A 14,920-nucleotide genomic window follows, 5' to 3' on the forward strand; every position below is an offset into this window, starting at 1 on the left:
TACACAACTTCATGTGCTAGACTACAGTAGAAGTATGTACTGTACACAACTTCATGTGCTAGACTACAGTAGAAGTATGTACTGTACACAACTTCATGTGCTAGACTACAGTAGAAGTATGTACTGTACACAACTTCATGTGCTAGACTACAGTAGAAGTATGTACTTTACACAACTTCATGTGCTAGACTACAGTAGAAGTATGTACTGTACACAACTTCATGTGCTAGACTACAGTAGAAGTATGTACTTTACACAACTTCATGTGCTAGACTACAGTAGAAGTATGTACTGTACACAACTTCATGTGCTAGACTACAGTAGAAGTATGTACTGTACACAACTTCATGTGCTAGACTACAGTAGAAGTATGTACTGTACACAACTTCATGTGCTAGACTACAGTAGAAGTATGTACTGTACACAACTTCATGTGCTAGACTACAGTAGAAGTATGTACTGTACACAACTTCATGTGCTAGACTACAGTAGAAGTATGTACTGTACACAACTTCATGTGCTAGACTACAGTAGAAGTATGTACTGTACACAACTTCATGTGCTAGACTACAGTAGAAGTATGTACTGTACACAACTTCATGTGCTAGACTACAGTAGAAGTATGTACTGTACACAACTTCATGTGCTAGACTACAGTAGAAGTATGTACTGTACACAACTTCATGTGCTACTGTAGACTACAGTAGAAGTATGTACTGTACACAACTTCATGTGCTAGACTACAGTAGAAGTATGTACTGTACACAACTTCCTGTGCTAGACTACTGTAGAAGTATGTACTGTACACAACTTCATGTGCTAGACTACAGTAGAAGTATGTACTGTACACAACTTCATGTGCTAGACTACAGTAGAAGTATGTACTGTACACAACTTCATGTGCTAGACTACAGTAGAAGTATGTACTGTACACAACTTCATGTGCTAGACTACAGTAGAAGTATGTACTGTACACAACTTCATGTGCTACTGTAGACTACAGTAGAAGTATGTACTGTACACAACTTCATGTGCTAGACTACAGTAGAAGTATGTACTGTACACAACTTCATGTGCTAGACTACAGTAGAAGTATGTACTGTACACAACCTACTAATTTATCTGTATCTCACAGCATAGTGTACAACAGTACAATACACTGTACATGTACAGTATAGTGTACACAACATGTATACTACTTGACATTACAATTTATGCCTTGTTTCCCTTGATGAGTGATACCTATTTAGCCTATAACTTTCTATGGGCCCAACCTCCATAATGCATGCACATTACGTACACCTTGCACACAACATACCTGTAGTACCTGCACTTTATATTTAACACATTGTATGTTATTACCAGAATAAAGTTGTGTTGTAGGAATTGACCTGTACTGCTGTACATAAACCATGGGCATTCACAAATTAATCAGCATTCTATGGTATGAAGCATACTGTATATTCCTGGATCTAGGTTTGGATCTGCAGTACTGTATTACAATATGTAGGAATAGCCTGTAATGCAATAGGACACACTGCTTAATACAAGTACATACAGTATCAACATGGTTCCTGTCTATTGATTACTGTATCTGCCCAACAACTATATTTATCAGTACTGTCAACATTATAAGATTTCACAGTGCACATCTTACTGTACTTAGTGGATATCCTCTGGAATCTGGTATTTCCAGCAACAGGTCAGAGCATGGACGTAAAACAGATTTACCTCCATGATCAGAGTTAATACACTGACGCACTCACAGTGTTGAGATTTAATATAATATTAACTTAAGTAATGTCCCAAACTCTGTTAGACCATTCCCATGAACGAACACGGTCTTGCTTCACTCTTGATGGACCTATAGAGGGGAGGGCAAATTGCTCGGACACTCTTTTGCTGTGTGGGAGCCCGAGCTTGATCAAGCGCCTCCTGAGAGGTGGGGTTAGGACAGCTAAACCTGGGTAAATGTTGACAAATGTAAATAAACAATTGCTTTGGGGTGTAAAAGTTACCATAGATTTTTATCAGTTGTGGTTTCCACCTCTTGCTTATATCACATACTAAACTGTGTTGTATCATCTAAAATTGGTTGTGTGTACAAAGGACTGATGCAGTGAGAATGAAGGAATTACGTAAAGCATAGCTGAGAAGTACACAGTGTAGCTGCCCCCATCTGTCTATAATATAATATAATGTTTGAGCTGCTTTCTTGAAGATAACCGGCAAAGCAAATAATTATTATGAAAGATATTTTCCTGTACAACATGTCGCAGCCGACTGAGCGAAGTATGTGGTCGGATGATGAGGTTTTCGCATTACTTGGCATTTTGTGCAACACAAGTATAATGTGGTACCTGTACCTTGATTGGAGATGCCGCAGAGTTTTCGCTTCATGTCATTCAGACTTTGGTCCGAAATAAAAAACACAACACAGAATTATGGTGAACAAAAGATGTGACGTAAGCTATCCAGCAATCATGTAGGTTACTATCAAGAGACATGACTCTCTGTGTATTACAACTAGTGTCTGCACAGGGTATCCGGGTACACCGGTACCCACCTGACGCGATATAACCCTGTTCCTAATTTATTACCCGAATCCTACGCAAAGTGTGACTTTTGCATACCGATGGTTAGGCAAGATTTTCCCCTTGACTTAGTGTGGTGTTAGGCTACCATGTGGTCGAAGATAACAGCAATAATGAAAGTATTCCATGGATATATCTTATAACTGTGTCACAATTTCAGCGAATGAACAGATCTATGGTAAGGCAAGATTTTCCCATTGACTTAGTGTGGTGTTAGGCTGTCATGTGGTCGAAGATAACAGCAATAATGAAAGTATTCCATGGATATCTTATAACTGCGTCACAATTTCAGGGAATGAACAGATGGTTAGGCTAGATTTTCCCATTCACTAATTGTGGTGTTAGGCTACCATGTGGTCGAAGAAAACATCAATAATTAAAGTATTCCATGGATATCTTAGGACTGCGTCACAATTTCAGGGAATTAACAGATGGTTCTAAGGCTAGATTTCCCCATTGACTAAGTGTGGTGTTAGGCTACCATGTTGTTGTTCAAAGATAAAAGCTATAATGAAAGCATTCCATGGATATCTTATGACTGCGTCACATATTCAGGGAATTAACAGATGGTTATATTAGATTTCCCCATTGACTAAGTGTGGTGTTAGGCTACCATGTGGTTGAAGATAAAAGCAATAATGAAAGCATTCCATACTGTAGATATCTTATAAATGCGTCACAATTTCAGTGAATAAACAGATGGTTAGGCTAGATTTCCCATTGACTTAGTGTGGTGTTAGGCTACCATGTGTTCAAAGAAAACAGCAATAATGAAAGTATTCCATGGATATATCTTATAACTGTGTCACAATTTCAGCGAATGAACAGATCTATGGTAAGGCAAGATTTTCCCATTGACTTAGTGTGGTGTTAGGCTGTCATGTGGTCGAAGATAACAGCAATAATGAAAGTATTCCATGGATATCTTATAACTGCGTCACAATTTCAGGGAATGAACAGATGGTTAGGCTAGATTTTCCCATTCACTAATTGTGGTGTTAGGCTACCATGTGGTCGAAGAAAACATCAATAATTAAAGTATTCCATGGATATCTTAGGACTGCGTCACAATTTCAGGGAATTAACAGATGGTTCTAAGGCTAGATTTCCCCATTGACTAAGTGTGGTGTTAGGCTACCATGTTGTTGTTCAAAGATAAAAGCTATAATGAAAGCATTCCATGGATATCTTATGACTGCGTCACATATTCAGGGAATTAACAGATGGTTATATTAGATTTCCCCATTGACTAAGTGTGGTGTTAGGCTACCATGTGGTTGAAGATAAAAGCAATAATGAAAGCATTCCATACTGTAGATATCTTATAAATGCGTCACAATTTCAGTGAATAAACAGATGGTTAGGCTAGATTTCCCATTGACTTAGTGTGGTGTTAGGCTACCATGTGTTCAAAGAAAACAGCAATAATGAAAGCATTCCATACTGTAGATATCTTATAAATGCGTCACAATTTCAGTGAATAAACAGATGGTTAGGCTAGATTTCCCATTGACTTAGTGTGGTGTTAGGCTACCATGTGTTCAAAGAAAACAGCAATAATGAAAGTATTCCATGGATATATCTTATAACTGTGTCACAATTTCAGCGAATGAACAGATCTATGGTAAGGCAAGATTTTCCCATTGACTTAGTGTGGTGTTAGGCTGTCATGTGGTCGAAGATAACAGCAATAATGAAAGTATTCCATGGATATCTTATAACTGCGTCACAATTTCAGGGAATGAACAGATGGTTAGGCTAGATTTTCCCATTCACTAATTGTGGTGTTAGGCTACCATGTGGTCGAAGAAAACATCAATAATTAAAGTATTCCATGGATATCTTAGGACTGCGTCACAATTTCAGGGAATTGACAGATGGTTCTAAGGCTAGATTTCCCCATTGACTAAGTGTGGTGTTAGGCTACCATGTTGTTGTTCAAAGATAAAAGCTATCATGAAAGCATTCCATGGATATCTTATGACTGCGTCACATATTCAGGGAATTAACAGATGGTTATATTAGATTTCCCCATTGACTAAGTGTGGTGTTAGGCTACCATGTGGTTGAAGATAAAAGCAATAATGAAAGCATTCCATACTGTAGATATCTTATAAATGCGTCACAATTTCAGTGAATAAACAGATGGTTAGGCTAGATTTCCCATTGACTTAGTGTGGTGTTAGGCTACCATGTGTTCAAAGAAAACAGCAATAATGAAAGTATTCCATGGATATCTTATGACTGCGTCACAATTTCAGGGAATTAACAGATGGTTAGGCTAGATTTCCCCATTGACTACTGTAAGTGTGGTGTTAGGCTACCATGTGGTTGAAGATAAAAGCAATTTAATGAAAGCATTCCATAGATATCTAATAAATGCGTCACAAATTCTGTGAATAAACAGATGGTTAGGCTAGATTTCCCCATTGACTTAGTGTGGTGTTAGGCTACCATGTGGAAGAAATTGAAAGATTTCTCACAAAATTATATGCTATTTGAAGGTTGATCTTTTAAGTGCACATTACCAATGTTGTCAACTATGGTTTATAACACCCATAGTACAGTACTGCATAGTTCTCAGCCATAGCAAAGTGCACACTCTATACACTACCTGTAGTATTGTACAGCTGGCTAGTTTAGTCAGTAATCTTTACCAGACATTATGATTACTACAAAAATAAGATCTTAGGTCACACTGTAGATTTCCATAAAATAAAAGCAGAGTCACATTTATGTAAAATTAACTTCTCAGAAACTAATATTACTTTCTTCATTTCTTTCAGACATCATTGTGTTCTTCAGAAAAAAATAAACCATACGACATGAATGATAACTCTGTTCTCTTCAACAGTACTATCGACCAGCAACTTATCTTCTAATTGTTTTACTATCGACCAGCAATTTATCTTCTAATTGTTTTACTGTTTTCTTTGTGCTACCATACCCTAGCTCAGATATATTTAAATGCATTAAACATATACTTAAAACATCTCAAAAATAATAAATAAATAACATAGATCTGTCCTCTCTAAATTGGAAGTCAAATGTACCTCAAAAGTTGCAAATTATATTTGCCCAGGCTACAAAATTCTTAAAATACTTACCTGTAGTATCTTGACTGCAGATAAGTAGAGCACACAGCCTTAGACACGTGACTGGCTGATCCAAAGTCTATCACTTTCACCCTGTATGGCTGCCGAAATGGATCCAATAGCATGATGTTCTCTGGCTTGAGGTCAGCGTGAATCAGATGCAACACTTTTAATTTCAGCAGTGCTACCAGCACTTGTTGAAGGATGGGTCTGATATGTTTCAAGGGAAGTGGGCGAAATTTGCTTTTCTTTAGAAAATCATACAGATTCTTCTCCAGCAATTCAAAGACCAAGCATGTGTGATTCTTATGCTGAAAGTACTCATACGCTCTGACTAAGTTGAATTCATCTGCATTTTCTGCGCTCAACCTGGCTAAGATGCCAACTTCAATCTGTCCTTGTCGTGCATAAGAAGGATGATTCTTCAAGATTTTGATAGCCACTATTTCCTTTGTACCACGCTTCCAGCATTTGACAACTTGGCCAAAGGTTCCCCTCCCTAGAAACTCCAGGACCTCATAGCTGTTGGTGAGTGAACATAGAACCTCATGAGGTACTAACTGATAGTCTCCTTCCTTACTGTTACTACTCTTTGACGTGTTAGCATTTGAGGTACCTGAGGTACCTGCTACATGACTTCTGTCCATGGTAGTTGTACTGTTGTTTGTTTTATGAAGGCTGTTTTCTGCTTGGTTGGCATGTCGATGGTGATGGTAGGTATCCCGATCATCACTCTTTCGTTTCATGCCACACTTTTGATACATCTCTAGTTAACCCAAAGATGTTGGTCCCTCCGAAAGCTCTCTAAAACTTCTCCTCACTCGGAAAGAAGAAGCAACCATCACCTTCTTTGAATACAGATCTGTGCTTTTATTACAGGCTCTTTAATAATGGACTTGATTGATGGTCACGAAAAGCTTGACAAATTTCTCTCCTGATGATAAATTTAACTGTACGAACTCACATGGTTTATCCCACTCTTGGAGTATTTGTTACTGTTTCTGAAAACAAAATAGAATGGAAACACAGTTAAAGGTCTTAAATTAAAACTCTTATTGGAGGTGACATATATACTGTGAATGCTCTCTGTATTTTTGCAAAGCCTATATAATGTCCTTGTTATTTGTGTCACTTGCTATAGTATTGATTCATTATTAACACAGATAGTATACTGTACCTACAGTTTAGCTTAACAACTTCAAACAGTGGTACTACATGACCAATTTGAAGTCCTTAACTACTGTATACAGTACCAATGCTTAAGAATTCCAACATTCCTGGCATAATTTGTATACTAGTTGCACAGCCTGGGCCCATGGTACAGTTATATCTATCCAATCTCCCTCCTGTTATGAGATAATGTAAATTGTACACCTTCACATTGTCTCATCATGTGTTCTTACCAGACAGAAGAATCATATCTGTCACTTGGCTTTAAGTCTTGGATCACTTTAACTGTCATGTACTACTAAACTATATAGTATAGTCTGCATACCTGTTTCAAATACATCATCCACAAAGAGTGGTAACTGGTGCTGGCCTATCAACACCATCCAAAAATTATAACCAAGCTACCTGTACAGCATATATACAGTATCCTTGGTGTACCTAATAACCACACCTGATGTATTACAGCAAAACACAGTCAAGCTACTCTTTAGAGCTCTGTAGATGATCCATTTACTGTAGATAAATACAAGTAACTATGACAACATCATTACCACATCTCCAAAGATTACAGTACAATTTTCACTATAACACATTTTTTTTCAATTTACATCCACTCTTTTCTTTATAAATATCCAAATTAAAATACAGTAGCATCTGTTACACTTTACAAGTAATACAAGTAGTACAATTAAAATTTACCAAGTTGACAGCACAAAGTAACTGCATACGACAGTACAGTAAATGACCCATAGAAAGCAAAGAGTAATTATTTCGCCAATATTGAATATAAATGCCACTACAAAACAGTCAAACAGTGTCTGGGTGTAAAATTCAGAATATGAACCAGCATAAAAGTCAATATGTGAACAAAACACAGTTGAGTCCTAGCTCAACCATCATACAAGCAACTTAGCAATCAGGCAACTAGCAGTAACAGAAAGAAGATATGGTTAAAGCACAGCTTGCACTGACATAAAAGCCACAGGACCCTTATCTTTACTGGCCACTGGACAATTAGTAGCATATTCAATGGGATTACCAATTAGCTCAGAAAAGAATCAATATGACTTTTACAGAGGTACTATAATCAACCTACAATTATCAAAAGGTAATTACCCCAATGCACTGTACACTGAATAAATGTCTACCTCTACATGTGGGTAAATTAAAGCACCCAGTACCTTTGTTTTGTTTCTTGTTTAGACATCAGTAGTCCAGTGACAAAATAACAAATCAGAGTATGAGTAAAGGAAAGGAAAGATAGGAGTAAATTCATAGTACAGTAACAGCTAAATTTACACACTAACAGCATTGTTACTAATGCAAGATTTGTTTTAGGCAGGGACGCAAATCTTCAAATTGCTTGCATCTGGTGGACGCTAACTTTTTCTTTGAGAAACAAACCCCAAGTACACACACTCACACTTACCATGGACTTATGCAAAACATATATCAGAGCACAGTTTTGAATGAACATCTTTCTTTCTTTCCTTTAAAAAAACCACAACTTCTCTAAAGAACCAAACTTTCTTCCAATCCTACAGGTCTATGATTGAATTTGCTTGAAAACAAATAAATCATAACAATCAACTGAAGGTACACAGTTATTAACAACATTTCCATTTCAGAGATTTTCATGCTAAAAATAGTAAATGATGCTTTTCCATATTTCCCGTGATTTGATTGGCTAATAGTCCTTTACCAATTGTTTGGAAAGTCTTGCATCTGTAGTGCTCAATAACACAAAGTATATTTTTACAACAATTACTGGTAAAGTTACTTTCCACTGTAGAGATAGCCAAGTTTGTGGTATAGGCTATCACATGTGTGCACTCAAATGTCATAACGTTAGGCCTTGTTGTCACACAAAGTATGAACATTACAGCAACAAGCGCTGGTAAGCTAACATCTCTGATACTGAAAAGGACTTTTCATCTCACAGTAAGTTTCTTCACTCCGCATTGAGAGTTGCTAATTATGTAAAATATGCATTTTGTACATGCAGTATTGAACGGTGGAATTTAGGTACAGGGATTTTTGAAGAGTTGGTTGTTGATGGGATCGCTGCAAGGTCAAAGCATGGAACTACTACGGAGTGGGCGAGTAAGGAAGTACAAAGGCGGATGAAAGAGGTTCTGGTCGGTGAAAATTAGTTGAAAGGGTAGGGCAGGTGAAAAGATGGGCGCAGCAGGCTGCTCCTGTAAAACAGCGAAGCTAAGGAACTGGGCCATCTGCCCTATATATTGTGTTCAACATTCACACAGTATAGAGAGTGATACCATTGCACCTATACAACTACACTAGTAAAAGTAGGTCATACAATAAACACAGTTGGTGTTCGATCAGACGCAAGCTTTTATAAGGGATGCAAACTTTTTGAGGGACTTGTGTCCGTGGGACGCACACATTTTTTCTCTAGTAACAATACCGATGGCCTTAAAATTTTAGGTCCTGTATATGTACCAAACAAGGCTGATATACAGTGTCCCATCCAGGGGTGGGAGGGAGAGGTGGGCATATATCTTCTAATATGTGCACCTGCTGAGGTGCTTCCACCAAATTAAAAGGACGTGTAGGGACAGTTTAAGTTATACGCAAGAACAGTATATATACTGTGCAAATGCAGAGGGTAAAAAACTATGAATATAATTGAAACTTGAAGTAATAAATTGTAAAGGTTGGATGGGGCCTTATAAGTGTACTAGATGAGTCTAGATGACTTGTAAGCAGACTGCTGAAGATGGGTTACCACAACAATGGCTCTAGGTATATACCACAATAAGATATTGATCTAATCACAGCCCTTCTTTCCAACTGTAACAAATAAAGGAATAGGGGTCAAAGGGCAAAGCAAACAATACTACGATAGAATTTATATCATTGTGTGGTGAGGTGGTAAAAATCAATGTATTCCTTTCTCTGGTATAAGCTGCATGGTCACTTGCATCACAAGAGATGATCAGCATTACTATTAAGGCCATGTGTACTACTAAGGACACTGGTCACAGATGTAGGCTATGTTCTTTGCTTAGATGTCAGTGAGAGACTACATGGTAAATATGGGACTGTGACTTCACCAACAATGAATATGGTGATATTGAGATCAGATGGCATTAACCAGGCCTCGACAATTTTTTTTAAACTACTCGCCAAGTGGCGACCGAGTCAAATATTCTACTCGCCAAAACGTGAAATTTGCTCGCCATTTTTTCTGGCTAATTGTTTGTGTGATATAAGCCTAGGTAGTATGTATGGCCAAACTTAGGATATTGCTGTATATTGTTACTGTTAGTTGTTTACAGGGTTCAGTTTCTTCCGGAAGAAACCTATTTCTTCCGGGGACGTGGAAGAAACTGGAAGAAACCTGTTTCTTCCAGGTTTCTTCCAGTTTCTTCCGGAAGAAACTGGAAGAAACCGGAAGAAACTGTGAAAATTGGCATATACGCAGCACAGCCCACATACATGATAAAGAGACAAATAGCTTACCACCATCTGATTGAAATGCATACCATTGAAACCTTAAAAATATGATATTTTTGTTTTGATTATAATTTTGTTAATTTTTCTACACCAAAAGATGTTTGCTTTATATCACAATATTGAAGGACTACTTTTCATCTCGCGATCCCCCCATCAACCAGAATTGCATAACTGGCCATACTGTATGAATGATTAACCTGGATTGGCCCATGAACTGAGGATTTAATACAATAAACACCAAGAAAATAGCCAAACAATATCTGTTAGATTTAGGCAACAGTTTTATTTCTGCAACTCCCTAAATTACAACTTGTAGTTAACAGGAGGACTTGTCATCCCACAGCAAAAAGAACAAACATTTCACACTACAACTTCCAGTCAAATCTGTTACCCTCATGTCTTGAGTTCAATCTCCACAAAATATGGTCATAGTGGTCAATGTAATCGTAGTAATGAGTGTGCATTGTAGTAGGCCTACACTAATTTCCAGGGAACACTTGCCCCTCCACTCAGAAACTAGTTTTTAACTAAGAACTGGGCTGTAAAATATAGCTTGCCCATAGTTGTTCCCTGAATTGTCCGCTGTGAGTAGCCTAGTACTATACTGTGTACAGTATATGCTGGAAGCAGGTCATGTGCTCCAAACCTAGATATAGACTACCTAGATGACACTATAGAGCTTCTTGTCCATTTATTACATAGTTAGAAATCAATGCAGGTTGTTATGAAACTTTATCAACAGTTTTTCCCCCAAAAATGAGTTTCTTCCATTTTGTCCGGAAGAAACTGGAAGAAACCTATTTCTTCCGAGTGGAATAAACCGTGGTTTATTCCGCGGTTTTTTCCACCCCCGGAAGAAACCTGCGAACCCTGGTTGTTTACAGCAAAAACGATCTATTTAAATTGTGGTTCGTCAAAAGTGTTTAAAACATGATATGAAAATATAAAATGGTGAAACATTGTAAGCATTGTTTAGGAATTGCTTTGTAAAAGTGACCTCAAAAATAAGCAATGGCATGGTTGACCATTTGTAACAAGTGTAACAACATGTGTATACAAAAGCCAAAGCTATGCCTCACATTACTGACTTGTGAATTTGGGATACAATTTTTACTTATTGACATGTTAGGTAGGCCTTATCGCGCGATTGCGGTTAACCTACTAACAACACTTTTCATTTGTACCAATCGTACACACAAGGTACCCCGGTTTGAGTTGTCCTTACACATGTATTTAAGTTTGTTGTTTTCCATTTTGGTTACAACTTTTGTGCATCATTTAGTTTGGGTGACTACAGTAGTATCAAATTAGTTTCGAGCTGGTGAACCGAGCTGTTCCTTAGTACCTACTTGTAACAGTGCACTTGATATTACTGTGCAATAGGTCTTTGTTGATTGGCTCACAAGTTAATAGTAAGCCTATCATATCAAGGCAGTGAGCGAATGAGACAGTCACCAAAATGTCGAGCAAGATGCATTTTTTGCTCGTCAGTCGCAAAATTTTAATCGCCATTGGCGATTTGGCGACCATATTTGTCGAGGCCTGGCATTAACACTAGCTTCCTCTAAATTGCTAAACCATCCTTCTTCGAAATCAAACTTTCATGCCTCAGTTTGTACACTTTTAACAAAGTCCCTGTCCAGGTACAGTATTACCTTACCCTCCCTTTGTGGGGTTTGCTTTGTGGAAATGTATAACAAACTAGGATGAAAATAAGCGGGCGCAAGGTGTCAAACAGCTCCCACAACTTCCCAATTGTGCCCAGCTATGTCATAAACAAATAGGCTTGGTGAAGCATTCTTCAACTTAGTAGCAAGTAGATAATTCCCCATATATTGTACATCATTGAGTAATGCAATAATTTACAATCACGCACTATTGCCAACTTGTTTTGTAAACTTTTAATATAATTTTAAATCCAAACCATTCGTAACATGTGATGTAAGCTGTTTAGTCTTGCACTCATAACCGTAGAGCAGCACACTGTTACAACAAGATGACAGACTTTGCTATTACAGTTCACACAACTCCTAAAACATATTTAGCGAGTATAGCAGACATGTAGTAACATGACAGATACATTCACAGTAATACATAATACCCTGATATCAACCTGGCTATGACAGATACATTCACAGTAATTCATAATACCCTGATATCAACCTGGCTGCTCAAGATTCGTAACTTTTATTCGGCTTTGGTCTTTTTTTTTATTCAAGATTGGTATCAGGGAGTTAGCAGTTGTCACCAAATTTTTTTTAACTGAATACTTTTGTCATTGCTGCTATCTTCGACCACATGCTAGCCTAATTACACACTAAGTCAATGGGAAAATCTTGCCTAACCATCTGTTTTCAAAAAAAAAGAAATCACACTGCTTGGCCTTGTTTAAAACTGTCAATTAGCTGGATATTGTTTGAAGGTCATGTATTATATCTTGAAGAGGGAATGTAGTATTTTACGTGCACAGTTGCTGTGGCGATGGATTGAAGGTTTTAACTTTGATTTACTTTTCACCGGTATAGTATTTTCATTTTCGGTGGTGAGTGATTTTATCCACACATGAAAAATACATGACTAAACATATAGGAGGTTCCATTTTACTTCATTGATTACGAAGTCTGAAACACGCTTAGTAAACATTAACCTTTTGAAAGGTTTCTTATGATGTCAGAGGGAGATGAAAGGTTGTAGAAGGAGTTACGCATTTACAAAGAAATATGTTTGGGATACGTTTAAATGTTGTATATATTCAATATTTCCATTTACTATACGTAGAACCCCTCCCCAATCCTTTTGAAATCCTGATCAATCATTCTGCTACGTAATTCACGCTATAAAGATCACATTACGATAACATAGTGTGCCAGTGAATGCTATGCTCACCATCACTATACTACCAATGCGTTGCGACGGCCGACATTACGTTAGGTATTTGAAATAGGTCAATAATGGTTGTTGGGGTACTAGTACTTTGTAATGAAGATGGCAGGAACATTTTTTGGGAAACCAGAAGGCTAACTTTGGCTTTGTGATTCCTTGCCATATAATTTCCGAAACACTATAGAGCCAGTGAGTTAAATTTTTCCAAGAATTAAGTGAGAACCAGAAAAGATCAGAGATTTCCATCTCTTGTTTGTAGCGCTCACTTGTGGGCATCAACCAATTAATTCACTGGTAAGGATTCTACAGTATAGAATTTTTGTTCCAAAATGTTTCAATATCCAGAAAGAGCAGTCTTAATATGTGATAGACATAGAGATCTGAGCAAATGGACATTTTCTTGAACCAAGTTTGAACTAGCAAATCAGCTCTGCCACCAACCATCCCTATAATAATTTTGATATTCAATTTTGCATATTCGTAAATTACCCAAGACAAATCAAAGTCATCTAACAGTAGTCTCGGGCCTAGTAAGAATATGGCTAGGCTACCTCTATCACTAATATATGGAGTACAGTAAGAATATGGCTAGGCTACCTCTATCACTAATATATGGAGTAGCCTACAGAATTAACTCTACTTATGATTTTTCACAGAGCAATGACATGATACTACTAGCTGTGCACTAAATTGAGACAGGTGATCATGCAGTCTTTAGACTAAGTTAGGGCTCACATTATAACTATTGTCTGGTCCAGTTAACTGAATGAGGTAGGGCTCATAGGGAAAAGATTAATTTCAACCTCCATGTGGATATTTCTGTTTGATTTGTTTTCTAAAGCTAAAAATTGCATAATTAAACAAGCAGCTGAATATCATCAATATCTTCTTTTTCAATGTTGACGTTACACACGCAAATGTGTCTAACCAGGACTTAAAAATAAGATAGTAAGACTTGAGTAGACTAGTGTAGCAGGTCTGACATTAACATTGGCCGTGGCTATTCTTACAACTAGTCGTAACAATTATTTATTAACTTTTCTTACGACATCGGCGAATTCATGCGCAGTAAAGTAAATAAACCAACTTCGCATGCAGTAGGCCTAGGGTTAATCCTAACCCTAACCCTAATCCTAACCCTTACCCTAATCGGAAAATAATGGTAACTCCTAGTCGTAAAAATAGTACTCTTGGTTGTAAAAAATAGCAACTGGGCATGCGTAATCGGAAATTATTGTTACAACTAGTCGTAAGAATAGCCACTTTGATTAACATTAGTGTGGGAACAATGTTCAAGCCAAGTTGTTCCTAGGCTAAATTACTGTTGGCTGTTGCCCTACACAGACAATTTACAACTCAGACACCCCTATAATGTTCGATGCTATCACAAAAATATACATATCGGCCAGCAGTAGTAAACACGATGACAGAACGATCTGATTAAGTGCATCCTAGCTCTACATAATGTCCCTTTGCCTTTCGACTTAGTTACAACATAAAGTGTAGGCTAGGCTATTGCTAGCAACAGTCTTACCATTTTACGCTTTCTTTGGGGTGCATTTCCTTTACGTCGAACGTACAGTATGTATGGACATCCTACCGATTAATTATATTACTCATGTGAATATCATCTTTGTTCAAGAATAACTCTTACCAAGCAGCTTCTGTCATGTTTTGACGGCATCCTTCGTTTTGATC

General features: G+C 37.5%; 1 protein-coding gene across 2 annotated transcripts in view; it reads right to left on the reverse strand.

Moving 5' to 3' along the window:
• Positions 1-14,920, reverse strand: part of LOC139970227 (homeodomain-interacting protein kinase 1-like) — a 73,776-nt gene that overhangs the window by 58,686 nt on the left and 170 nt on the right. For both annotated transcript variants that reach the window (XM_071975868.1, XM_071975866.1), the window contains exons 1-2: positions 14,877-14,920; positions 5,702-6,690 (exon numbers count right to left, since the gene is read on the reverse strand). The exon at positions 14,877-14,920 is cut by the window's right edge and continues 170 nt beyond it. In XM_071975868.1, coding sequence (XP_071831969.1) covers positions 5,702-6,453 — 752 coding nt within the window. In that variant the 5' untranslated portion in view covers positions 6,454-6,690; positions 14,877-14,920. The remainder of the gene's footprint in view (positions 1-5,701; positions 6,691-14,876) is intronic.

This window comes from Apostichopus japonicus, chromosome 7 (genome assembly GCF_037975245.1).
Source record: "Apostichopus japonicus isolate 1M-3 chromosome 7, ASM3797524v1, whole genome shotgun sequence".
Classification (NCBI taxonomy): domain Eukaryota; kingdom Metazoa; phylum Echinodermata; class Holothuroidea; order Aspidochirotida; family Stichopodidae; genus Apostichopus; species Apostichopus japonicus.